The sequence below is a fragment of the Trichomonas vaginalis genome, chromosome IV (genome assembly GCF_026262505.1).
Source record: "Trichomonas vaginalis G3 chromosome IV, whole genome shotgun sequence".
Taxonomy (NCBI): domain Eukaryota; phylum Parabasalia; order Trichomonadida; family Trichomonadidae; genus Trichomonas; species Trichomonas vaginalis.
The window spans coordinates 22,188,027-22,213,389 of NC_067206.1; the positions used below are offsets into that span (position 1 = coordinate 22,188,027).

General features: G+C 34.0%; 13 protein-coding genes and 6 pseudogenes across 19 annotated transcripts, besides 10 other annotated features; 9 read left to right on the plus strand and 10 right to left on the minus strand.

Moving 5' to 3' along the window:
* Positions 1–21,089: part of a mobile genetic element that runs on past the window's edge.
* Positions 7–366, minus strand: TVAGG3_0146150 (uncharacterized protein; the record flags this gene model as incomplete). Its single annotated transcript, XM_051224485.1, has 1 exon — positions 7–366. The coding sequence occupies one exon, from the start codon at positions 364–366 to the stop codon at positions 7–9; it is 360 nt and encodes a 119-aa protein (XP_051109471.1).
* Positions 1,608–2,042, minus strand: TVAGG3_0146160 (uncharacterized protein; the record flags this gene model as incomplete). The annotated part of the gene is made up of 1 exon (XM_051224486.1): positions 1,608–2,042. One exon carries the CDS (start codon positions 2,040–2,042, stop codon positions 1,608–1,610), a length of 435 nt encoding a protein of 144 aa, XP_051109472.1.
* TVAGG3_0146170 (uncharacterized protein) lies at positions 2,088–2,327 on the plus strand (the record flags this gene model as incomplete). The annotated part of the gene is made up of 1 exon (XM_051224487.1): positions 2,088–2,327. One exon carries the CDS (start codon positions 2,088–2,090, stop codon positions 2,325–2,327), a length of 240 nt encoding a protein of 79 aa, XP_051109473.1.
* TVAGG3_0146180 (uncharacterized protein) lies at positions 2,352–3,209 on the plus strand (the record flags this gene model as incomplete). The annotated part of the gene is made up of 1 exon (XM_051224488.1): positions 2,352–3,209. One exon carries the CDS (start codon positions 2,352–2,354, stop codon positions 3,207–3,209), a length of 858 nt encoding a protein of 285 aa, XP_051109474.1.
* Positions 3,291–6,326, minus strand: TVAGG3_0146190 (annotated as a pseudogene). Its single transcript has one exon. A coding segment is annotated over exon 1 (3,036 nt).
* Positions 6,588–7,068, minus strand: TVAGG3_0146200 (organellar and viral DNA polymerase type B; the record flags this gene model as incomplete). Its single annotated transcript, XM_051224489.1, has 1 exon — positions 6,588–7,068. A coding segment is annotated over one exon (481 nt), but the record flags the coding sequence as incomplete, so codon positions are not given.
* TVAGG3_0146210 (uncharacterized protein) lies at positions 7,160–7,633 on the plus strand (the record flags this gene model as incomplete). Its single annotated transcript, XM_051224490.1, has 1 exon — positions 7,160–7,633. The coding sequence occupies one exon, from the start codon at positions 7,160–7,162 to the stop codon at positions 7,631–7,633; it is 474 nt and encodes a 157-aa protein (XP_051109476.1).
* TVAGG3_0146220 lies at positions 8,060–8,748 on the minus strand (annotated as a pseudogene). Its single transcript has one exon. A coding segment is annotated over exon 1 (689 nt).
* Positions 8,810–8,837: a terminal%2Cinverted (terminal inverted repeat of Mariner transposon ID:TVAGG3_0146230).
* Positions 8,810–10,113: a mobile genetic element.
* Positions 8,906–10,033, plus strand: TVAGG3_0146240 (annotated as a pseudogene). Its single transcript has one exon. A coding segment is annotated over exon 1 (1,128 nt).
* Positions 10,086–10,113: a terminal%2Cinverted (terminal inverted repeat of Mariner transposon ID:TVAGG3_0146230).
* Positions 10,385–11,326, minus strand: TVAGG3_0146250 (organellar and viral DNA polymerase type B; the record flags this gene model as incomplete). The annotated part of the gene is made up of 1 exon (XM_051224491.1): positions 10,385–11,326. The coding sequence occupies one exon, from the start codon at positions 11,324–11,326 to the stop codon at positions 10,385–10,387; it is 942 nt and encodes a 313-aa protein (XP_051109477.1).
* TVAGG3_0146260 (integrase core domain containing protein family) lies at positions 11,762–12,847 on the minus strand (the record flags this gene model as incomplete). Its single annotated transcript, XM_051224492.1, has 1 exon — positions 11,762–12,847. One exon carries the CDS (start codon positions 12,845–12,847, stop codon positions 11,762–11,764), a length of 1,086 nt encoding a protein of 361 aa, XP_051109478.1.
* TVAGG3_0146270 lies at positions 12,888–15,060 on the minus strand (annotated as a pseudogene). Its single transcript has one exon. A coding segment is annotated over exon 1 (2,173 nt).
* On the minus strand, positions 15,387–15,773 carry TVAGG3_0146280 (organellar and viral DNA polymerase type B; the record flags this gene model as incomplete). Its single annotated transcript, XM_051224493.1, has 1 exon — positions 15,387–15,773. One exon carries the CDS (start codon positions 15,771–15,773, stop codon positions 15,387–15,389), a length of 387 nt encoding a protein of 128 aa, XP_051109479.1.
* TVAGG3_0146290 (uncharacterized protein) lies at positions 15,791–16,555 on the plus strand (the record flags this gene model as incomplete). The annotated part of the gene is made up of 1 exon (XM_051224494.1): positions 15,791–16,555. One exon carries the CDS (start codon positions 15,791–15,793, stop codon positions 16,553–16,555), a length of 765 nt encoding a protein of 254 aa, XP_051109480.1.
* TVAGG3_0146300 (uncharacterized protein) lies at positions 16,810–17,451 on the minus strand (the record flags this gene model as incomplete). The annotated part of the gene is made up of 1 exon (XM_051224495.1): positions 16,810–17,451. One exon carries the CDS (start codon positions 17,449–17,451, stop codon positions 16,810–16,812), a length of 642 nt encoding a protein of 213 aa, XP_051109481.1.
* Positions 17,477–17,878, plus strand: TVAGG3_0146310 (uncharacterized protein; the record flags this gene model as incomplete). The annotated part of the gene is made up of 1 exon (XM_051224496.1): positions 17,477–17,878. One exon carries the CDS (start codon positions 17,477–17,479, stop codon positions 17,876–17,878), a length of 402 nt encoding a protein of 133 aa, XP_051109482.1.
* On the plus strand, positions 18,726–19,653 carry TVAGG3_0146320 (annotated as a pseudogene). The gene has a single exon. A coding segment is annotated over exon 1 (928 nt).
* Positions 20,385–21,089: a terminal%2Cinverted (terminal inverted repeat of Maverick-1B transposon ID:TVAGG3_0146120).
* A 2-nt stretch (positions 21,090–21,091) lies between these two features.
* Positions 21,092–21,747: a mobile genetic element.
* Positions 21,717–21,747: a terminal%2Cinverted (terminal inverted repeat of rnd_1_family_319/TvMULE1 transposon ID:TVAGG3_0146330).
* A 32-nt stretch (positions 21,748–21,779) lies between these two features.
* Positions 21,780–23,843, plus strand: TVAGG3_0146340 (coiled-coil domain-containing protein 180 family; the record flags this gene model as incomplete). Its single annotated transcript, XM_001302464.2, has 1 exon — positions 22,582–23,283. The coding sequence occupies one exon, from the start codon at positions 22,582–22,584 to the stop codon at positions 23,281–23,283; it is 702 nt and encodes a 233-aa protein (XP_001302465.2).
* A 123-nt stretch (positions 23,844–23,966) lies between these two features.
* Positions 23,967–23,994: a terminal%2Cinverted (terminal inverted repeat of Mariner transposon ID:TVAGG3_0146350).
* Positions 23,967–25,270: a mobile genetic element.
* On the plus strand, positions 24,063–25,190 carry TVAGG3_0146360 (annotated as a pseudogene). The gene has a single exon. A coding segment is annotated over exon 1 (1,128 nt).
* Positions 25,243–25,270: a terminal%2Cinverted (terminal inverted repeat of Mariner transposon ID:TVAGG3_0146350).
* Positions 25,271–25,363: the final 93 nt, after the last annotated feature.

A 25,363-nucleotide genomic window follows, 5' to 3' on the forward strand; every position in this document is an offset into this window, starting at 1 on the left:
CATCCTTTATTCCTCACCGTCGTCCGTAGCTAAGTTATAGTCATCTAATCTTATTATGGGGATGCCATTAGCACGCACCTGAATGGCAAAGCAACAATCCCTCATAAATCCAATAAGTGGCTTTGGTACGTTTTCAGTTGCTAGTTCAATAGGTCCTTTAACAGACAATTTGTATGTTATTGGAGCAGTAGATGTTTGACCTTGCTGGAAGCAAAAGTCCACTTCTGTTGGAAAACCACATAAGAAATGTGTGTTGTCATAGCTATCCCATTTATGTTCCACACTACCATCATCCACCAATGTCCTCATAACATCTTCATTAAATCCTATCATATCATTGTTTGTATTGCAAGCGTTCGCAACCATTTCATAAAATACAGGTCCATATGATTTTTCAGGTTCTGCAGGCATATTTCCATAAGCTCCCATGGAAAGCTGAAGATATTTAAACTTAGGGTTCTCAAAATTAACATAATAGTTGTCTTTCTTTCTAAATAGTGCCCAAATACTTTTAACATTAATAGGCGTATAAGCTGCTGTAAATGTTGCACTTGAACTATCTGTATTCTTTGAGAATGAACCGGCCATAGGAATCCAATCCATAACTTTAACAGGAAAACATAAAGCCTCGTTTGTATAATGTTCTACAAGTTCTGTATAAATGTTAGGGTCTAAAGAGAATGACTTTGGATGAATGAAACATTCATTAAAATCCATCTTTGTTCGAAATAGTTGCTGGGTTACAGTTGTAATAGTAACTGTTCCACTAGCTTCTACTGCCTTCGTTATCATAGTGAATGGTTCATTCCATGGAACAAATTTATTTGTCGGTGGATTTGAATCTGAAGCAAATGCAACTTTAAGAGTTGGATTGAAAGCAATGATATCATTTACAGATATAGATGTGCATTGTAAGGCGTCGCTACTGAACTTTACTTTAAGCTGAATGTTTCCTGCAAAAGCTGGAATAAATCGAATAGCTTCTAATGGAAGGAATCTTCTAACAGGAATTCTTAAACGAAGCTTAAAATCAAATGATTTTCCTGCTGTAATTGGACCACTAACAATTTGTCCTGTTCTGCATGTTCCCGAATGACTCCATACATCTTCATGTCGAGTCTTTGAGAAAACATCTACTTTCTTTATTTGTTCGGTAGTTTGTGAGTTTGAAGTTATATATGCTTCTTCTCTTGCGTTGTCTTGAGAATATACGATACGACCATTTGCAAGGATTTGATATCCAGCAACTGCATAGAAAGCGTCATCGAAACCAATCCAAAATCCTGGTGGGTTTGTTTATTGGAACCTGAACCAATTTCTTTATCTACAATAAATTGACCTTCCATTTTATACGTAATGAATGTATTGTAAAGGTCCAACATATTTTCACCAGGAGGTGAGAGATTGAATGTTACCCATGTGTTATCTTTAGCAGTTCCAGGTTGTGATGGAATCTTTGCGTCAGAATATTTTCTATTAGTGTCACCAATTTGAACTGCATTGTCTATGATATCGAAATATGAGCGAATCTGATGAATATGCTCTGCTGGAGTAAATTCGTTTAGCTGTTCGTTCTGCATGTATTTACTTCGGATAAAAATATCTATTTACTTCATTATTCTCACTCTTCTTCTTGGCATTCGTGGTGGAAGTTGTTTCTTGACATTTTCAATGAACTGTACATTCTCTTTTGTCTCAACTTCTTTCACTGGTGGGTCAGGGTTCTTTGACTCGGTTTGTTTTTCAATGAAATTCACGAACTTTGCAATAAGCTCTTGGTTCGTTATTGAAAGTACATCTGGCTTCTTTTCTTCTGGTTCTATTGACTTTTCAGTTTGAACAGAAGGCGTAACACAGGCTTCGTGGGCTTCACCCTTGCCATGCACCTTAATGTTGTCGCTTTCTGCATTCGCTAATGGAACCTTTCTTTTTCTTACATATATTTTACCATCTTTACTCTGACTTACGTAATAGAAAGGATGTTGTATTCCTCTTGCGTCATTTAATATAATAGACTCTCGCTCTGATTTTGACAAGCTCATTTTACATCGGTTAAAGTTTTAATTTTGTTTTTTATCTGCAGTCAAATGACTCAGACAAGCCCTACGGACAAGACCCAAGGGGTCATAGATGTTGAAGCATTGAAGAAAGAAATTCGTGAGCAAATTTTATCCGAACTGAAGGAACAAAAACAAGAACAAAAGCCAGAGAGACCAAAGAGAAAACTTAGTGAAAAACAACTTGCTGCATTAGCTGCTGGAAGACAAAAGAACCCAAGACTACTGGCGAAGAAAGCTAGAGAAGAAGCAAAAGCAAAGAAAGAGTAAATGGTTTATTTTTATCCGAATTAAATGTATAGACAAATACCTTTATCTGTTGCGTTCAGTAGTGAAAACCCTGACGTCAAAATAAAGGGGAACAGAGTAACGTTTAAGTTTCCAACAGACTGGATTGTGAACATAAATGAAGAGAAGTACATTGGCATAACAAATATGTATATAACACGTGCTTTCAGAAAGGTTGACTTTATACTTCAAGTCGAGATAGAAAATGGCGAACAGTCTTTAAGCGCCCAAAACATTCACATATACAAATACTTTAAAGACGATACAACATTGCAACAATGTATGATTTCATTTAATGAAATGTTCGAGAAAAAGTTTAACATTGAAGTACAAACTTTACAGCCTTTACGTGAGTTTCTTGCACAACTGAAAGAAGAAGGTAGTCAGCCACAACTTATAGACTTTCATTATGAATTTAATGAAAATGAAGATGGAACTCATGACTGTCAATTCATTGTATTCTCACCATTCAATGAAGTAGCTAAAAAGAAAAAAAATCCATTACGTATAAGATTTCAAATCTCTGAACCAAGTGATGATTTCAAAAATGTTTTCAATTATGATGCAATGCTTCCGAGGAAAAATGAATTTTCCGAAATTAGATTTCCAGGTATTTGGGATAGAAAGCAAGCTATATTATATTCAAACTTAAGTAAGGGAGTTGAAAATGAGTTCATTGGTCATACAAGAACTACACCACTGCCAAATCCTAAATACTATAAATTAACTGGCTTCAATCGTGAGTTTTGGATAGACATGTTCTCCACTCATGACCATAACTGCCCAGTGTTCTTACCTCCAGACCATAAGGACTGTCTCTACATTGAAGCACAACTCTTAAACTCTACCATCGCAGTATTGTAAATGACCACATGGGCTTCACCCTTGCCGCTAGCGGCTTATTTTTATCACGAATGACCTCATTGCTGACAAAAATAAATGACCTCAGAACTTCAACTTACGAATAAAGCTTGTTTTAGTCGTTATTGAGAAGTTAAACTTTTCAGAAAAGCAAGGACTAGAAGACTTACACAAGTCGAATGCAATCTCTTGACCGTCATAAAGTGCTTTATATAACTTCATAACACTGAACTCAGAGTCTTTGTCATATGTTCCAACAGGTATGTGAATGTTCTTATCTTCATTGTAATAGCATTGTATAGCTTCAGGAAACATTTCATTTGCTGTTAAAGCAAGGACGTCTTGTTTGACACCTTTGCAACGTGCATGGAATGCAACTTCATTTAAATCATTCGTGAGTAAGTCTATGTAAGTCTTCTTTCCACAAAATATTGACTTGTATGCTAAACTTTGTTTTCCAGGTGTTATTTCTGCGAAGTCAGAATGAAATTGACCAAGATTCTTTCCTATAAGTTCTCTACCGTATCTCTTCTTAAACTCTGCTGCAAGCTTTGGTATGTCTTCATTGAAAATATGCATGCTATCACAGTCCTGGTAGAAGATTTGAAGTCCCATATCTTCTGCAGTACAGAATACTTCACACATTATTCTCTTCGACATAGACAGAATGTTAACACCAAGTGGACAGAAGTTAAAGTGTCTGCAAATGCTTTTCGTTAGCTTGAAAATAGTTTTATCTGAACCATCCAAACCTTCGAACTTCACTATATGGTTGTAGTTTCTGATGGCATATCTTATAGCATCTTTGTCATTTACTATGGTTATTTTTGACTCAATAGGAGATAGAATAGTTTTGCCATAAATACTGTTCAGAATGAGCTTTATATTTTCTTGCAAAGGATTTCCTTCTTTCTTATACTTTAACCTATAACTCAAACAACTTCTTACTTCATCTCTTATTCTAATATCTCTGTTTCCATCGTAATAGTATCCTTGCAACACTTCACATTTGACACCTTGATATTTTATGAGGTCTTGTAATGTTATATGGTCATACATATATTAAACAGCAAGTGTTTGAACTTCTGGGAACGTTAAGTTCTGGATTTAGTTCAGGGTCACAAACTATTAAAGGAAAGTGTCTATGTATTCCAATCTCTGTTATCTTAATGAGAACAAAGAAGCCAGACATAAACTTTTCACCAATGGGTTCCTTTTGGTTGTCGTTGAATAAATGTCTCATGAGATACTCTGTGCTTAACATTTCTTTCTTCATAACCTTTGGAATACCTTCTTAAAGTATAAAGTCTTGCTATAGCGGATGGATATAATGAAACAGCGTCGAAGTCAGCAATGAGTTTCTTTTCGCTCTTTTGTTTAATGTTATCTGACAGCATACATCTTCCACCTTGAATACAGCGTGAAATAAATTCTCTTGGTTTATTTGAGAGGTCATATAAATTTCCATTCGGGAAGTACACTCTGATCTCAAATAATTTGTTAGCAATTGAACAAATACTACGTAGTCATAAACGTTTAAATCAAATTCTTTCAATATGTCATTGCGGAACTTAACAAAACCTTCTCTTAAAATTCTTACATCTTGTTTGCAATAAAATGTGCTATACTTTTCTAAGTCGAAGTGGTTTTCATCTATTCTGCAACCTTTGATGGAATCTATGTTTTTCATGAATGTATCTGCATCCCGGATAAACTTACATGCTTCAGAAATGACACCAGTTCTGTTGTCATTTGCTAACAAAACACTGCTGTAGTAGTTGTATGGAAATACTTCTTTCGGTCCTGTTTGTAAGTTAAACATAGCAGGAAATAGTTTAAGCTTCTTATTTATAACACTGTAAGAGTCTTTTATAATAATTGCCCTTCCTTTATATAAGCCAGTTATTTGCATTGTTCGTGAACCTTTAATGATGGGAGTTCCTTTCACTTCTGTCATGTGTCTTAAGATGAAGTTTATATCATAACTGAGGTTATGGAAATATATTAAACTCTTGTCAGGAAGTCGTTCCAAAAATTCTGTTGCACAGTTCTGACCCCAAATGCTTTCACTCACTGAACCATCTTCACTGTCATAACATATGTTAAAAGCTTTATGAAAGCCATCGGTACTGCACTCAAAGTCAGCAAAGAAAACGTGCTCAGGAATGAACTTGCACTTATTTTTATTTACTTCTTTTGACTCGGCTTTCTTCTTCAGTTGTACACAATACTTTGGAGCATATGACAAGTCTTTAAATGGTGCAAGGTTCTGTTTATATAAGTCAGTCGTATATGTGAAAAGTTCTCCATAAGAAATATTGTTCGAAATATTTGCACTCCACAATGTTTTCATAACATCCCATAACGGTGTTGTTCTATCATAACGAACTACATATTTATCTTCTCGTTTGTATAAATCTTCATTTGTTTCTCAATGTTCATTCCACCACAAGCTTTGAGAATTTCTTTTAATTTCTGACGAAATATGTTGTCATTGGTAATCTTTCATTTTAGCATGTAGTGGTCTTCAACAAGAAGTAAGTCAATAGTTCTAACAGTTTCACATTCTTTTGGTATGTATCTCTTTATTTCATTATGTCTTGAGTCATTGAAATAACCAATGGTAACATTAAATGCTATACCTGTTGCGTCAGAAATTTCTTGTACTTTACTTTGAGGAAAGTCTCTAACACGAATGACTTCTCTCATGTGGTCAATCAGTCTCATCTACTCCAGCCTGAATGCAAGCATAAACGAAACAATTGTCTTCTGTCATAAGTGCTGCAGTTCTTTTGTTCAATTCATTGAAGATTTGGTAGCGTTCAAGATTTATAGGTAATGTGCAAAGATACTTCCAGAACTGACCGCTTCTCTTCTTATAAAACTTCTTTTCACCATTATCTTTCCAAAAGCTTTCTATAAGTGCTGGGTTTCCTGTTTGCTTAAGAGCTTCCAAAATGGCTTTCTGGTCATTTGTCAGTGTGCTTTCATCTCTATATGGTCTCTTTTTTTGGTTTGCCTTCTTTACATCTGACATCGTTAAGCCTTCATATTCTGTTAATCATACATCTTTATTTCGGTAAGATTCTTTATGTTTGTCAAGAAGAAGTCATAGTGCATTTCAACAATACCTGCCAGCATTTGCTTCTATCTCTGATATAAAGTTCTCCTTCAAGAGCTGATGTAGTAATGTTCCAATATTATTGAGGTTTAACGTAGAACATTCATACTTTCACCAAGTTTATAACATACCATCCATCTCTGTTGTGAGTTTATTTTAATTTTCTCTAAGAGTCTCATGAAAACCTTACGAAATGTTTTGTGTAAGTAGTCTCTGTTTTGGTTCATCTAAAGCTTCGATGTTAAAGTCAATGAGTCTATTGCCTGACTTCACATTTCTCTTCCTATTCTCTTCATCTTTCTTTAACCATCTCTCACCTTCTTTTGGTTTGTCGTCAATGGAACGAATGACATCGTTAGCTTTGCGAACTTGTTCTATAGCGCTCTTAAACATCTCTCTTCTCTGTTGTTTCAGTGTGTCGTCTCTTCTTCTTGTTTCACCAACGTTTGCATTTGTTATGTCAAACATTTCTCTTCTTACTTCATGAGGTACTGAACGTCTATGATATAAGTCAATAGCAACGTCATTTAAAGGAAATGCTCTTGCATGGACTTCGTCCTCGCCGCGTTGCGGCTTTATGAACTCATGAATTCTATCATAACTTATTGCACCATTATAGTCTTTAATGAAGTCAGCGAGTGCTTTTTTGTTTGTTGCGTAATGCTTTGCAACATCTATATTAGCTTCTGTAAGAAGTTGTTTTATTTCCGAGTGTTCTAACTTAGACAACTTCCGATACATCTTTAGTAGGAAATAAAAAAAATATTTTTTGAAAAAATTAGATTAGATTTTTTTAAGTTATTTTTCAAAATAATTTAATATTTTTATTTTAATGAAACACATGCAAGATTGCAAGTTCTTTTCATACAATGCTCTCGCTACTGCCATCAAGAATGAGTTCAATGGTGCTTCAAATGTTAATGTTATCTTTAACAAGAAGTTTGTGAAAGAATCTAAGTTTGGTCAGTATGTCAGACCATTAGCTATCGTCATTGACCGCAAACGTTATACTTCACAAGAGTTAGCAGTAGTTTTGAAACAAAAGAGTTTCTTCGTGAATGTCAAAGATATACACTATACTGTTATAAAGAACTCTAACATTGACTTCTTCAGTATTGCTTTAAATCTTTCCGAACAGAAAGAATATAAGAAGGGTGAAACAAATGTGAAATATTATCCTTCATCTCTGAAGACAATAACGAACAAAGATGTTATACAAAAGTTCTTACCAAAGGTTGAAGAAGCTTCTATTGACATTGACGAAGGAAGTGAAATGGTTGAAGAAATAGACCCTGAAGCTATTTAAGCAAAAATATATTTTTGGTTAGTCTTCATATCGATATTTTACAACAATTCCCCAATGTATAAACTTTTCATACGCTTTTTCATAAGCTTTATATACCTTCAGAAATTTTGCATAATCTTTAGAAGCATTTAGATATTGTTTAAATGCTTTGTATGTCTTCAGAAATTTTGCATAATCTTTTACATGTTGTTCGTTCTCTTCTTCTGTCATGAGTTCCGAATATTCTAAATTCATGTTCTTTCATATGAGATAAAATTTTATAAAAAAAATAAAATTAGCTTAGATTTTTTTATTCTTCCTCTTTGAAGTTATCGAAATATTCTGTTATTTTTTCCTTCAGTAATGTTAAGTCTTCTTTGAATGTAAGTATTGTGCAACCTTTGATGTCATAGTGTGTTTGAGGAAGAGTATTTTTGACAATTTCCTTTATTTGCTCATTCGGTGTCATTGAAATCGGTAAGTTTTCACGATAGAACCCGTTTCTGTCAGATTTATATATTTTAGCTAAGTCATAAAAGCTCTTGTTGTTTCTTCTGACTAAATGCAATATAACCATATCTTTATCTTCTTCTTTCTCCAACTCTTCAGTATAAATCATATACCTATAACTCTTTTCCTTTCCTTTTGGTACTGAACGCGGTATTCTTTTCTGTATGCTTTTGTCTTTGGATTCAATGACTTCATCTTTTGCATGAAGTTTCTTTTCCATCTCTCCACGTTCTGCTTTATATAGTTCATCTAACATCATGAAAATATAACAAGCATAACGAGGTGAAGCCACATTGCTACAGCATTTACTAAAAGTCTATGAACATAATAACCTTTCAAACCAGGAGCCAAATTCTTGCGATTTTCATACGGAATCTCTTCCCCCGGTTTTCCGAGGGAAGCAATCATATGAGGAAATTCTTCTAAAAGTTTTTTGTCTGTTGGTTTTCAAACCAATGATATGCTTGCTTTGTAGAACGAAGAGCATTCATTATACTTTGCATTTGGTACATGTCATCTTTGACTGAACGAATGAGACGTAACTGTTTGTTATATTGTATGTACTCGTATTCTTCATTTATGGCTTCATGAACGATAGCAATTGTTGTGTTCTCTGATGTTGACATTTCTGTTCTTACATACAAAATAAAAAAATAAATAAAAATAAAACTAACTTTATTTTTTCTATAGGGTGTCCAAAGGTGCGTTTAGCACAGCGCTCTATATGAGACTATTAAAGGAGATATATGCTGATTATAAATATATAATAAAAAATATGAATATATGTATATGATGAGTATGTTGTATTTTGGCGCCATGCCGGGATATAAAATGAATTTTGAGACAAGAGGCGGTTTCGCGGGAAATTTTGGCGGGATTTTTTTCATTTTTTTAATGAATCATAAAGAAAACATCCTCGCTCTTGCAAAAAAATGCAAAGACTGTAAAAAAATCTACGAGACATTGGTAAAATGCTTCGGTATGGATGCTCCTAGCTATTCCACTGTAACGTATCATGTTAGGATGTATCACTTCATGAACAAAAAGGCGCCCATCATAAAAATTGACAAAAAATCGCCGGATCAAAGAAAAATCAAAGCAATTCTTCAAGCGCTAGATGAAGACCCAAGAGCATCACTCAGAAGGATAGAGGAGATGACAAAGATACCACATACAACAGTCAGTTATTATCTGCACAATTATTTGAACTACAAACTAGCGTATACACGTTGGGTTCCGCACAACCTTAATTCAGTTCAAAAAAAATCTAGAGTCCAATCTTCGAAAGAGCTCCTCTCTATATTGGGTGCGTATCAATCCAAGAAGTTTCGCTTTTTAGTAACAGGGGACGAGTCTTGATTTCAATATGCAACAGAAGCCAAAATCATGTGGATCCCGAAGGATGAAAATCCGCAAACATTCCCGAAGAAAAAAATTGACACACCAATGATGATGTTGTCGGTTTTTTGGGGCGTGAATGGCATCATCGCAATTGATATTCTTCAAAAACCTAATACGATGAATGCTCAGTATCTAATTGACAATGTTCTTACTCAAATTATCAATTCTGATGAGTTTGAGAAATCCAAACAACAAAAACAAAAGTTTGCAATTCATTTTGATAATTCAAGAGTTCACAAAAGTCATAAGGTAATGAATTACTTGTTGGAAAACAATGTCAAAGTTGTTCCAAACCCAATTTATTCACCTGATATTGCACCCTCTGACTTTTATTTATTCGGCACGCTAAAAAAGAGAGCTGAAGGACGCGAATTCGCGAGTCCAGATGATCTTGAAAATTTTGTAAGAGAGCAATTTGAGCAATTTTCTCATGATGATTTAAAGCGTGTCTTTCAAGCTTGGATCGATCGCTGCGAACGCGTGATTGAATCCAATGGTGATTATATTTAAATAAACTTTATATATATGTAACTTGTTTATTTCTATTCGCAGTATTCAGGTTTGTGCTAAACACACCTTTGGACACCCTATATCTTAAGGAAATTCATTATTTTTGTGCTGAATTCAATAAAAATAATGTTTAGGTGAAGAGGTGAGATTTCACCTCTTTTTTCACCTCATTTTTCACCTCTTTTTTCACAAACGTTTCACATGGTAAACGTTATTTTTTAAATTTTGTGAAAACACAACGGTTTGACACATGCCCTAAAAATTATTTTACTCAGAATTTTGTTGCTGAATTCAATAAAAATATAATTGAGGTGAAGAGGTGAGATCTCACCTGTTTTTTCACCTCTTTTTTCACAAGCGTTTTACATGAATTGTACGATGTATATTTGAAATCCTAAACAGTTTTGTAGCTTCTATTTCTTCGCTGAGGATATCAAAAGTTTTAACAATGCCGAAGGTTTCTTTATATTTCTTCTTGACGTCAGACAGAAGGAAATCTTCTGCTGTTGGATAGTTTTTATTAAGAAATGTCAACATATCCATTTTATCTTCTGCTGGCTTTTCTGCTTCTTTCTTTAAGTCTGCATAGTCGTTTCGCATTCTTTCTATCTCTTTGACTGAGTAGTTATATTTTCTTATTGCTGCTTTACATTTTGAACATTGCGGCATCGTTTTTGCGTTATACATTGAAATAAAACCAGCTAGAACAACTAAGGCGTCAATGGTTTTCTTTAACTCAAAAGCTGCTGGTTTTATCTGTTCATTCCATACTTTGCCTCTTCTATCTTTATCTCTTATCTGCCATACACATTTTGCAACTAATGAAACAAAGTTATCGTATGTCTTAAATTCTTCGGATTTGTAAAGGTCAGAAATATTTTTATAAACCATGTCGCAATCTTTGTCCATAACTTTATGGTTGCAATGAAAACCAAGGAATTCATAATTTACTTTACGTATGAATTTCTTAATTTCTACTGAGTCAGTTGCTTTGACTTCAATTTCGTCGAATTCAGGAATAGTTAGTTTTTGCTGCTGAATTTCAGGTAGTTTAGGCAAATGGTCGATGAGGTCCTCCATTTCATAAAGATACTGTTCATTTGTTTCATCTTTCGCACTACAGTCTAAATTACTTGTTAAAAGTTCTTGCTTTATCTTCTGGATTTCTGTTTCAAAAGTATATGAAGAAGGAATAAAGCTTTTCATCTCTACCAACATTGACGTAGGATTCATGACTAGCGAGTTTGGTGCTGTAGTTGTTTGAATCGTTGTTGTGCCGATTGTTGAAATCATATCTTTTATACAAAATAAAAAAATAAATAAAAATAAAACTAACTTTATTTTTTCTATCTTAAGGAAATTCATGAAAATTCACGAGAAAGCTAAAGCAATCTGAGCCGCTAAGCGGCGAGGGTGAAAAAAGAGGTGAAAAACCGGGTGAACTCTCACCTCTTCACCTCAATTATATTTTTGTCTGATTTACATCTAATGAAAAAGTTTAGAAGAATTATCTTATTCTTTCTGGTAAATGCTTTGTCTGATTTACATCTAATGAAAAAGTTTAGAAGAATTATCATGAGGGTGAGAAAACAGGTGAGAAAACAGGTGAGATCTCACCTCTTCACCTAAAATATATTTTTGGTGTAAATTTATGACAAAAATAAATGGTACCATTAATGATATCATGACTGTTCTCATTCATGTCTGATTTACATCTAATGAAAAAGTTTAGAAGAATTTTCTTATTCTTTCTGGCTTATTTTTGTCTTTCCAGTACTCCCGCTCTAATGGTCCCAGATGTGTTGGCTTTGACTCTCTCAAGTTCTTAGATGGTATAACACCTTCAACGCCTCCTTCATATCTTACTTTATAAGTGTCATCGTTTATGTTGTAGCCAAGTATTTCAATAACCACTCCTCGCTTTGCTTCGTCAATGGTTTCAGCAAGTTTGCCATTACTACTTTCGACTAATTTGTGACGAGGGTAAAACGCAATAGAGTCGTCGGCAGCTTTTATAAGATATCCATTACCTTGCGTAGAGTCTACGATATAATAGTTTCTACTTAACCTTAAACGTTTCCTTGTCAACGGTTTGTCGTCAAGAACTACACGAACTTTTGTACCAGGAATGAGGGTAAATTGTGTTGAATTTCTGATATTTTGTGTTTGGCTTCGTTTCTTTTGTATATACTTTTCTTCTTGTTGTTGTGTCATTGAATTTGGTGTATGTCCTGTTGTAGAATGTGTTGAGGAATTATATACTTCGAGAAAATGTTTCATTGTTTCTTCGGTAAAGTCTCGCTCTTGGTTTAAATCTCTGAGCGTTCTTATGAAGCGGTTTATGATGCCGAGTATGTTATGGTTATGGTCTTCAGTAGTGTAGTGAGTTATGTTATGCTTAATGAGAAAATCTGTGATTTCATTGCTGAGGTATGCACTGTCTTGGTCTGATGTTAAAGTACTTGGGCTATGTTCTGCTACAAACTTTTGTAAAACTCTTAAAACTTCATGAGTTCCTTTATTTTTCATTGGATATGCATATGCTTTACGAGTGTTAACATTAATGAAGATGAGGAATGGTTTATGTCCTCCTTTTCTGCTTTGAATGAGAGTGTCAAATTGGTATGCGTCAGGAGTGTTGGAGTAAATTGGTAAAAAGTAGTCGTAAGGGTTTATTTTTGTTTGATGTACAACATTTTTGTCAAAGAACCTTTTCACTTCAGCTCCGTTAGTAAATCCCCAACTCTTTGCAGCTTCATTGAACTTCTTAAATGACCTCCATGGATGTTGTTCGAATACTTCTTTCAAGATCATTTATGTAAAGTTAAAGATTTTATTCAAGGCTCAAGCGCGTTCATTGAACGCGGTACCATGCGAATACAGTCACAAATGGCGGCATATAATCTGCACCCGAGTCTGTTGGATTTATTGTGAAAGTATGGACATGATTTCCCCCCGGTTCAGTTGGTCGAAAAGTCTTTTTTGCTGAATTGTTATAAGATGGAGATAAAACGTCATTGCCAGCTTCATACTCTGAGTTGTATAATGGGTGGTCTCTTAATGAGTGGCTATGGTCGCCAGAAAAGTTTGTCGTTCCTGTATGAGTGTGCGGTGGAAGGTTTGCTTCTTTAATTTTCTTCGAACCTCCTGTTTGCTTTGAAGAGTTAGCACAGTATAAGAATTTGTTTACAATCTGCTGCCATGTACCAAAACCTAAAACACTTGCTGGATTTGTTGAGTTCATTGACGTATAAATAGAGCCTATAGGATATAATGTTTGAAGTATTTCAGTCTTTAATGTTTGAAGCTCTGTTTTGTCTGCTTTCTTATCATATAAATCTTGAGCAGTGAATTTAACATTATTTTCATCATCCATGACATAAACATTTTTACAGCTAATGTCTTTCTTCGTTGTTATGTTTTCATTCGATGTTAAACCTTGTGGAAAGTTAGGAGGTTTATAATATAATGCATCCCCACCAGTTCCGCCAACCGTTCCTTCAATACTTTCTATAGCAACAGTTGAGAAGGAGTTATGTGTATGTTCTTTATCTGCTTTTTTATCTAACATTGCTGGTAGTTCATGTGTTTCAAAGTTTCTGACATGACCTTCAATGTTCATACATTTACTATTTAAGGAGTTTAGTGTATCTTTTACGCTTGTACTTGGATTCTCTAAAGGTGCACTTGAACCAAGGGTATAGTTCAATATTATGTCGTCTCCTCTAACAGTAGTGAAGGATTTATGTGTATGTTCTTTGTCAGCTTTACTATTTAATGTAGCTTGAAGTTCATTTATATCGGAGATATTGTGTTTATGAGATTTCAAAACTTTGTTCATTGGTTCAAGTTCATCTTTGCTGGCTTTACTTTTAATAGCATCTTCAAAAGTTATTTTTGCCTTAACTCTCAATGTAAATCTTGGTTCAACTAATACACCGTTAACAAAGAAGTATGAAGCATAAATTTCGTTGTTATAACCAAATGCTTCTGGTGCTTTACCTGTGTCATACTGTACAGTACAGTGTATGTCATAACCTTTAGCACGAATGTATTTATATCTTCTTTCATTAACATCTTCCGTCTTCACTTTTTCATCCTGTGTTAAATATCCATGGTAGTCCGTTATAATCTGTTCATCTGAAGTTATATAATGAACATGGTTTTTATCTGCTTTTTCGGTTAATTTCTCTTCTATCTCATTTATTTCAAGTTCATGCCTACCACCACCTCCTTCAGAAGTATTTTTCTTCAGCTCTTGAAGAACGTCCACTTCGCCATCTTTGGTGTCAATAATGAGACTTTGAGTTAAAACCTTTCCTGTCTTAATGGATGTTTGTAAAACTTCTTCTTCACCGTGTTCGGGGTCATGGTCGTCATCATATCTTGTGAAATCAGAGATGTTGTCATACATTAAGCATATCTGTCTCAAAAGTTCTGCTATTTGAAATTGGAACGAAAGATATACAGAACTTTCATCATCTCCTAAAGTCAAGTCTGCTTTCTTAAGTATTTCTTGAATGTATGCAATGAGAACAGAGTACCTTGGAAAATATTCGAACAATATTTCATTTGCCGTTGGTTTTGGTGGTTCTTCTGGAGTTTCTGTTGTTTCAGTTCCTTCTGTAGGTTTCTGTTGGAGTTTCTGCATCTCTTGACTTCAATGCTCTTGCTCTCAAAGACCTAAATGTTAGAGCACCAGGTTTTACAAAGGACTTTATAAATGCTTTAATAGTTCCTGGTAAGTTATTGTTAGCATTAAGTAAGTTCCTTATGCTTCCATCATGTACGTCCATAGCACTATGTAAAAAATCTATACTTTTCTTGTAGTCAGCAATAGACTGACTGTGATTTTTTAAAGATTTGTCAATACCTTTAAGCCAATCTTCATGCATGTCTGATACTGAGCCAAGAATATCACTTGCTTCCTTTAGTGTATTTTGTGCTTCTCGTAAAGTATCCAATCCCGTACGTGCATTGTTTGCTATACGTCTTACAGTATCTATTTGACTCCTTGTTTCTTGCATCCAACCAGATAAATTTTAATAGTATCCGAACCATTTGAAATGAAGTTCAAAGCATTTTTAACGTCATTTAAAACTTCTTCACCAAGTACTGCCCATATCTTTCCGATTTGGTATTGAAGAACTCCATATGAAGCAGCTGTTAAACCAGTATTTATAAGGTTCCATATCCATGATTTAGCAGTTTTTCTATCCTTTCCATCTTCACCATCCAAACCGTTTTCGCCTTGAGGTCCTTGTATTCCTTGTATTCCTTGTATTCCTTGTGGTCCTTGAGGTCCAGTGTCACACTTCTCTCCTTTCAGTTCATCTTTATGTTCGTTATAATATTATAATGTCATAAGGTGTACATCATTACTGCTACCAGCAACGCCGAGAATTTGTTTCTCATTCATGACTAAATTCTTTAAGCATTTAATGTTGTCGTCAAATCGAAAGCTCTTTAACAATTCAATGAGAACATTTAATACTTTCACTAATGAGGCATCTACTGTAGAATTTATATATTGCACCGTTCCATCATTTATGATGGGAACCTTGCTTGTTGTAATGAATGGGTCATAAGTGTTAAAAGTATCGAAATCAATGACTTTTTTAGTTTTTCCATCGTCAATGACTAAATCATTGCCTTCAATGGTTAAAGTTGAGTTTTCGTTTACTAGTTCATGTGCTCTTCTTGCTTCATTTGTTTCATACGCATATGCAGCAATAGTCATATTTTAATGAGAATAAAATGTTGTTCTATTTGCAAAGTACAGACCCAAACGAATACGGGACAGTAAAGCTACAAACAAACTTAGGTCTTCAGAATGAAGCGCTTGCTTTCAGAGTTGTTGACTTCAATACTATCGCAACTTTTGTCATAACAGATGAAACAGATTTCATAGAGATTGAAATAGATGACAAAAGAAGTGTTATAACATTTCCTAACAGAGCTGGGTATAGAAAAGATAAAATTGCTGGAGTGTTAAATGCTCTCATAAATGAAGAAACTATTGACAACATAGATGTCGAACTCTCTTCTGAGGGAACATTGAAGTTCAGTTATGCGAAGGAGTTTAAGATAACACGAATGAGTCATAGAGTACAACTTCTTTTGGGTGCATACCATATGACATTTCCTTTGAAAAGTGTTGACAAAACGATTGAGATGAAATCTGTTCCATACGTATGTTATGGCAATTGTTTGTACATTGAGTCTAAAATAGCTAATGTCACAGGCATTTCAGGAGTTAATAGTAAAGGTTCAGTAGAATATAAATCCTTCTGTTATGCAGTCAATTCAATGTTCATTCCAAACGTTCCTGTCATAGCAACTCATTTAGGTAAATGGGTTCGCATTAGTCCTCATAATTTGAAAGACATGCAATTCAGACTTGTTGACTTTCAAGGAGAGCCTGTAGAACTGAAGGCACCAGTGCGAATGACTGTTGAAGTTGACTTTTTAGAAAATATTAAATGCAACAGCTTACAAGAGAACTCAGAGCTAAAAATATAAAGTATGAATGTTATGTATTAGGTCATGAACTTTGGTTGTTGCTGTTTGATGAAACAAATGAATTAGTTATGTCAGTCAAGAGAACAGAAAAATATTGTGTTAGTGAAAACTGCACCAAGTCAATAAGATTAGGTTTGCATTATGAAGATGAGTTCGATACTGTTGAAGAAGTTTTGGATAGATATTACAAATTGCTAACTTGAAATTTTTTTGACTGACGGCGCAAAGCGCCAAGACCGAAGGTCCTGACTGCTTTAATTTACTAAAACATATTTCAAACAAAGTTTATAGTCAGTAGATAGTTTTGTATACTCGTTCGAATATTTATACTTAAACTCAACTCCTGTACTTCCTGGTGTTTCAATGATGCGGATGTTACCTATTTTCATGAATAGTGGAGTTTGACCACAGCATTCGATTTCAGGGTCGAGATAGTCAATGACACATTGTTTCCCTGTTATTCGTGAGATAACATTTTCAAGGTCCTCCTTTGTTAGAATTATTTGGTTCTTGCTTATAAGATTTGTCAAAAGCTTCTTATCGTCTTTGAGTAAAATTGTTTGGTATAACTGAAGAAGGTAATGGTCTACGTTATCTGAAGGATTTGTTTGAACATTTGTGTAAGGGTTGTCGTTGGCTTCTCTTGAAAGAATTTGGTCCAGTGGTGGATACTCTAACTTAACATCTGATGTAGCGTTAGCGTTTGAAGCTGTGTTTAAATTCACGGCGCCATGCTCCAAGACCGAAGGTCCCGACTTAAGTTCTGGTTCTTTTTCTTTCAAACACTCTGAACTATAGTTCTTTATGACAATATTGTTTGTCGTTCGTGAGTCAACATTTGATGTTGGTTCAATTGGAACATTAACGGCACCAGCTAAGATGGATTTGCTTCTCATTTCATATAGAATAAAAACCTTTTATATGTATGAAATGAACAATATACTCGACAAGGGTTTGAATGTAAAGCTAACGAATGAAAATATTGTTGAATTCACTGAGACAGGTGCTGTGTATAAAGATGTAGAACTACTGAACAAAAGAGCTAAGGGAAGAAGCAGGAACATGAACAAAGGGTGGAAGCCTATAAAAATTTATGTCAATGATGGCTCAGGAGGTTCAAACATAAAGTATGCAGAAAGTTATAGAGTTTATGCTCTCAAAGGTGAAAAGCCATCATTTAAGAACAGCTATTCTAACGCATCTCCTCAAAAGCTAACGGATGGGGAAGTGGATGATATGAATGACAGCAAAAATATTAACAGAAATGGCGACAGAGATGCATGGAATTTGTTTACCATCAGTCAATTGAAGGTTAAACTTTAAAACAATGTTGGTCGTTCCCATGGAATATTTTTGACTTTAATGGTATTAGTCATGATATGAATCTCAAGGTATGAACGAGGAGAGATGAGAGACTTATATGCTTCCCAAATTTCGTCAAAAGGTAATGTTATACCTGACTGTTTCCAAATGAGTTCAATGTCATAGCGTGAGAAACCTTGAAAGATAACGAAGTCAGTTATGAGACGTTTTATGTTTAAAGCTAAAAACCTCCATGTTTGCATAAGTATTGCTACAGTTAAGTGGTAATGTCTGACTTTAGTAATGATGTTAGCTAATGGTGAGTCTGGTTTTGACACTAAACCTTTACCAGCGAAGTCGTCACAAACTAATAAAGTGTTTGATGGATATTTTTTGAAGGGTATTTTGAAAGTTTTGATAGAATGTAGTTTGTCAGTCGTTTCATATCGTAAACTCCTGAGTACTGACGTAAGTGGTGTTTGTCAATAATTCTTTCCATCTCCTCAGAAGTCTTTTGCATTCCTGACTGTATAAATTCAACGATGGCATAATATTTCCTCTTACGTCGAATGTAACGTTGAAGAAATTCAATGAGTTCACTGTCTGGAACTTTAACGACAGAGGCTTGAACTTTTGACATAAATGTTTTCGCTGTTGAGTCCATAGAGTCTGAAGTTGCTGATATAATGATTTGGTCATAAATGAGTCATTTCCTAAACGTTCTGTTATGAGTATATGACGAATGAGGTTAAATGTCTTACCTGAACCCATCTTTCCACAATAGAAATACACACCATTTGAACAGAACTCATATCCTTTGCTGAAAGGAAGAATAAGAGAAGAGTTAAGTTTGTCTGTAGTTTCATTCATGTCTTCATCTACGTCATGTATTAAATGCTTCATTTTATCTCCATTAAAAATGCAAGTCAGAAATATTCAGAACATAGCACCGAGTCTAACTGACAAGAGTATAAAGATATACTATGAACATGTTATGATGAAACCAACCAAAATTCAAGAAAGTCAGTATACTTATGAATATCCAAGACACTGGGTAGAGTATGTAGGAGGTGAGAAAGCTATTGAAATCAGACAGGTTCGAAGTATTCCAGCAGGAAGAACAATATTATTGAAGAACTTTAATGTTTTGATATAATGATGAAACAAAGAAGCAAGATAGTTTTCCTGTTGCTGTGTATGTGAACTTAGATACAGGAGATGACATGAAAGTTTTTAATACAAAGCTTCAAACGGTAGTGAGAGAACAACTTACTGCGGAAGGACATCCATTACCTTCAGAAGTTAGCATAGCATATAATTTTGAAACAAACACAATAGATTTTAAAGTCGTCTCTGCAAAGAAGTCAGGATTTACATTTAATGAAGCAGATGTATATTCGAATGAAAACTTCAAAGCTATTGCATGGTTAGATAATGACGATTGCTTTAAGAAAATATTTAAATACAGTGACTCAACGATGTCAATAGATGACCTTCGTGGAATGTTACCATCGACGTTTACAGTTGAAGGTTCAGCAGGATTGCTTACAAGATTGTCAATTGGTGGTATTTGGTCTCGTGAGAACATTGTTATAAAATCCAGTATAAGTGAATTTGCTGAAAAATCTATATTATGTCTTTCAAACTACATGTATTCGCCGCCGAAGCACTATAGTATAACAAACTTTGTCAGTAAGTTTAACATAAGACTTGTCGAACCTTCTTCAATGAAAGATGTTGTGCTACCCAAAGACGGAAAGGATGGACTCATTATTGAAATGATTTTAATAGCATATTAAATGAGCTTGTTCTTGAAGGTCATTCATGATGAAATAACTGTTGTAGAAGATGTTAGCAATTGTTCAGACATTTTGAAGCGTATAGATGATATAAGAAATAAGTTAGATAGACCGCAAAGCGGTGAGGGCGAAGCCCGTGAGAATGTTTATGTTTCATTGACTTTCTCCAGTAACGAGAACTTTTATGAGATAATATTGAAGAGAGATGATTTTAATATGGTGTAAATGGTAGCTTGGGTAGCTTTAGGCGCAATGGGAACAAAAGCATTAGCATTTGGAGCAAAAGCACTTGGAGCTTATGACGCAGTAAATAAAATGAGTGGAGGAAGGGTTTCGAAGACATTAGATGCAAATAAAGGGAAGATTGGAGGCTGGGTTGCAAAGAAGTTAAGATTAAATAAAATAGGGCTCATAAATAAAGCATCCAATTTGGTTGCGACTGAGTCAGAAAATGCTTTAGGAAAGGACGATGAGTTTGCAAAACACGCAAAAGACTTTAATGACCAGATGAAAGGTGAAACAATGCATTTAAATAGATTCGATGGAACTAAAGAAAATGTTTCTTCTCCACCAGTAGTTCTTCCGTATGGTCCCTATGGAATGTATGGAAACCCTTACGAAAGACCATTTGACCCATTGACTGGTGGAAGTAACTGGTATCGTTACGGCCGAAGAAGAAAGACAGTCAAGTTGGAGACAGACGTGAAGAAAGCAACTAAAAAGAAACCAAGGAAGAGAGTTATAAAGCAATGAATTCAACAGGGTAGAAAAGAGGTTAGAAATCGGGTTAGATCTAACCTTCTACCCTAAATTTATTTTTGTGCTATGTTTTCATACGTGTGAGGGTGGTGATATCATTAATTTTTAAGTTTATTTTTTATTTTATTTTTTATTTTATTTTTATATAAATGACGAAAACTATTGAGATAACAAACTACAACGGTCATGAGTTCAAGAATTTGTTCTTCGTTCCTCGTGAAAATACATTCTATCAGATACGAGGGAGAAAGGGTAAAGTTAGTTTGAGCGTTTATGACTACAAGCATAATGGAAAGTTTATACAAGCATACGATACAAACGGTAAACATGTTTCATTAGCTTTGTCAAAACTTACTAACATTTATTTTGACAGTGATTTTGACCTATATGAAGAAGAAAGTGAGTCAGAAGATTATGAGCTGTTATGTGAAGCACAGCAATGGGAGGAGTTGCAATACTTATGTAAGTGAGAACGTTTATTTTTTACATTAGTGAAGTCGTTTGTGAAAACGTTAGTGAGGTGAAGTGGTTGGTGGCTTTGTAAATATTTAAGGTTAAGTTAGTGTTGTCGTTTGTGTTGTAAAATATACGTTAACGGTTTTGTAAAGTGTCAAATTCACATATAATGGGTAAGTAAGTGCGCAGTGCCTCCGTACACTTGAAAGGTGTATTAATTATTCATAGACTTTTTTTCCTGCTTGCAACTTAAGAATTTTTGGTATATTGTTACTCGGCTTGCATTGCTTTGCTCTATGCTCGTGTTTAATTACTGGAATGAAGAAAAGTTGACCATTTTCATGAGTCTTTACAAGCTCCATGCAAAATTGGCAGTTAGGACAACGAAACTTTTTTCCTTGCTCAAAATTTAATGGATAAAAAGAATTATATGAATCTTTTGCAATAAATATAGCAGCTTCTGTAGGATCTGTAAATTTTAATTTGCTATATCTTTCCTTGAGAATTGGAATTGGGGAATTTTCAGGTATTTCCATTCTATATTTCAATTTTTTACGGGAATTCAATTCATTTTGAATTAAATCCAGCATATCAGCTCCATCTCCTTTTTCTTCATCAACAATAGCTTGGATGGATACTGATATAGTTTGATTCTCTTCCACTATTGTCGGTTCGCTTTCCGACATGAGATAAAATTGAAGGTTTAACGTACTTTTGATACTCTGAGTTAAAAAAAGATTTTCTTAACATAATTTGATTTATTGGTCCTGAAAAAATTCTGATTCAAAATTGAATTGAATCGAACGAGTTTTCCTTTTGAGTCATTTCAAATATTCATGAGAAAGAAAAAAATTCTAGCAATTTCAAATATTTTTGATTTGATTGAATTCAAAAGTGTCACAAATATTCAATGAGAAAGAGAAAAGAGATCGAATATGTTGTTTCTGAGCGAATAGTCAAGCAATATTTCGTTAAGTACAAAGATCAGCATCCGGAAAAAAATAAATGGGTATATCAAAATGAGATTCCGCAAGAAATATTTGAAAAATATCTAGAAACGAAGAAAACAGAAAATATTGATGAAATGTTACGCTGTACTCGAATTGTTCATGTTGTTGATCAAGATAAAAAAGAATTTTATCTTGAATTTTCAAAAAAAAAATCAAATTCATCACATATTAAACAAGAATCTAGATGAAGAACATCAAAAGGCTTATATAGATTATCTTGAAAGTTTACTCAAACTTGAAATAAAAAATAAAAATTAAATTAAATTAACCCTCGTTAGGATATCGTTGCAAATAAAGATCTGTTTCTCAGAAAGATCCTGATTTTCTGATAAATATTCTGTTGTAACTTCTACAAGGTTTAAGATATGAAAAACATTTTTGAATATTTCATCGCTATCAAATCTGCGGAAACATCTGGAATATAATTTCAAATATTTGTGAAGATTTGAATTCTCAATTGCATAATTAATTAAAAATTCATGTGAATTTAAAAAATCGGTAGATTAAATTTGCATGGGTATAAGAGGAAGTACACAATAATACCCCTGAACTACATACTCTGTAAATGAATAGTGAGGAGAAAGACTTCGCAGAATTTCAAGTGTTTTTATGAATTTTAATATATGATTGTGTTGTTAAGTATTATGCGGATAAAATCGAATTATTGACTGTTGACAACAAAGACGAATTCAACAATAAAATGAAAGAATTAAGAACACAACGCGATCAAAACGTCAAAGCATTGAGTCCTAAATTATCCGATTCAAACAACATTTCCGAATTAAAGAAATTGTATAATTCAGAAGAAGAACGACGTAAGAATGAATTAACCGTTATCCAAAACTACGAGAACTCTATTATCGAAACAGAGAAGAACGTAATGAACATGTTCACATCACATTTACCATTAATCACATCTTCATTGATGTCATTGTTTGATAAATTCCCATTATTAGAAGATTTGATTCCAGGTCCAGTTGCCAATGAAGAACGCAGGACATTGAAATCATTGATTAAAGACAAAGAAAGGAAGTCCATGCAATTACCAGATGACCAAGACAGACCATTCCATGTCCGGCAATGGCCAACATTACCTTTAACAATGGAACCATTGTCTTCTATGACCAGTCAAACAGAAAGTCAAGATCAACAAACGAAAGAGAAGAATTCAGGAAGGAAAACAGTTAAGAAACCAAAGAAATCAGATGCAATCAAGTCTGTTGAATCCGCAATGATGCCTATTATTACATCTATTGACACATCTATGCATCGCGGCGTTATTGTTGAAAGGAATCGCTCATTTGAGGAATATCAACGTGAAATGAAGTCACGTGTTACATCATTTGAAACATATATCAATTTCATGAAAGAAAAACACAGAAATTCTCAGAATTCTGGTTAAAGTCTATCAACAACTTATGTCCACGCTTCGTCATCCCAAAAGAATCTAAATAAATAAAGTTATTTTGTTTTTTATTTTATTAATTATCTCATAAATAATGAATTTTATGTTTTAGAAGTATAAAAAAAGTAAGATGATAATGTAATAAATCATTGATTAAAGAACAATATTTCAAGTGTTGTTGATATTACAATCAAGAGGTATATTACATATATTCATGAATATTTAGATTCGAATGACATTGACTTCCATCTTCCAAGTTTTGTTGATGTTACAATCAAGAACTCTATACAACAACAACTAATAGTTATGTTAAATATAATCAAATTATGAGATTGTGAAGTGCGAGACTTTTCACCAGACAAAAAATAAATAAATAATCAATATTATCATATTCCATGCTAATTTTGGAGTAGGATTTAATTACATTCATTTATCCATATGGAAATGTAATAAATTCTGTCATCATTGAATTTTTTACAGAACACAGAATACGGATATTTTAGAAAGTTTCTATATAAATAAAAGTAATTTTATTCAAGATAAATAATTAATTAACAATTTTAATCAACGACGATGTGGGAATCGGTGAGAGAAATATTCAATGCATTTGGTTTTTTTGATAATTGCAAATTCTGCTTGGCAATTACCAGTTGAAAGATGAATCAATTTGTTAGTAAATATAGGGTGTCCAAAGGTGCGTTTAGCACAGCGCTCTATATGAGACTATTAAAGGAGATATATGCTGATTATAAATATATAATAAAAAATATGAATATATGTATATGATGAGTATGTTGTATTTTGGCGCCATGCCGGGATATAAAATGAATTTTGAGACAAGAGGCAGTTTCGCGGGAAATTTTGGCGGGATTTTTTTCATTTTTTTAATGAATCATAAAGAAAACATCCTCGCTCTTGCAAAAAAATGCAAAGACTGTAAAAAAATCTACGAGACATTGGTAAAATGCTTCGGTATGGATGCTCCTAGCTATTCCACTGTAACGTATCATGTTAGGATGTATCACTTCATGAACAAAAAGGCGCCCATCATAAAAATTGACAAAAAATCGCCGGATCAAAGAAAAATCAAAGCAATTCTTCAAGCGCTAGATGAAGACCCAAGAGCATCACTCAGAAGGATAGAGGAGATGACAAAGATACCACATACAACAGTCAGTTATTATCTGCACAATTATTTGAACTACAAACTAGCGTATACACGTTGGGTTCCGCACAACCTTAATTCAGTTCAAAAAAAATCTAGAGTCCAATCTTCGAAAGAGCTCCTCTCTATATTGGGTGCGTATCAATCCAAGAAGTTTCGCTTTTTAGTAACAGGGGACGAGTCTTGATTTCAATATGCAACAGAAGCCAAAATCATGTGGATCCCGAAGGATGAAAATCCGCAAACATTCCCGAAGAAAAAAATTAACACACCAATGATGATGTTGTCGGTTTTTTGGGGCGTGAATGGCATCATCGCAATTGATATTCTTCAAAAACCTAATACGATGAATGCTCAGTATCTAATTGACAATGTTCTTACTCAAATTATCAATTCTGATGAGTTTGAGAAATCCAAACAACAAAAACAAAAGTTTGCAATTCATTTTGATAATTCAAGAGTTCACAAAAGTCATAAGGTAATGAATTACTTGGTGGAAAACAATGTCAAAGTTGTTCCAAACCCAATTTATTCACCTGATATTGCACCCTCTGACTTTTATTTATTCGGCACGCTAAAAAAGAGAGCTGAAGGACGCGAATTCGCGAGTCCAGATGATCTTGAAAATTTTGTAAGAGAGCAATTTGAGCAATTTTCTCATGATGATTTAAAGCGTGTCTTTCAAGCCTGGATCGATCGCTGCGAACGCGTGATTGAATCCAATGGTGATTATATTTAAATAAACTTTATATATATGTAACTTGTTTATTTCTATTCGCAGTATTCAGGTTTGTGCTAAACACACCTTTGGACACCCTATAGTTTTCTTGTATTAGTAGGTTCTACATTTCTAAGAAATGTTGATGAAGTCGAATTGTCAATGTAACAACTATCAACTGTTGTTTGTTCATT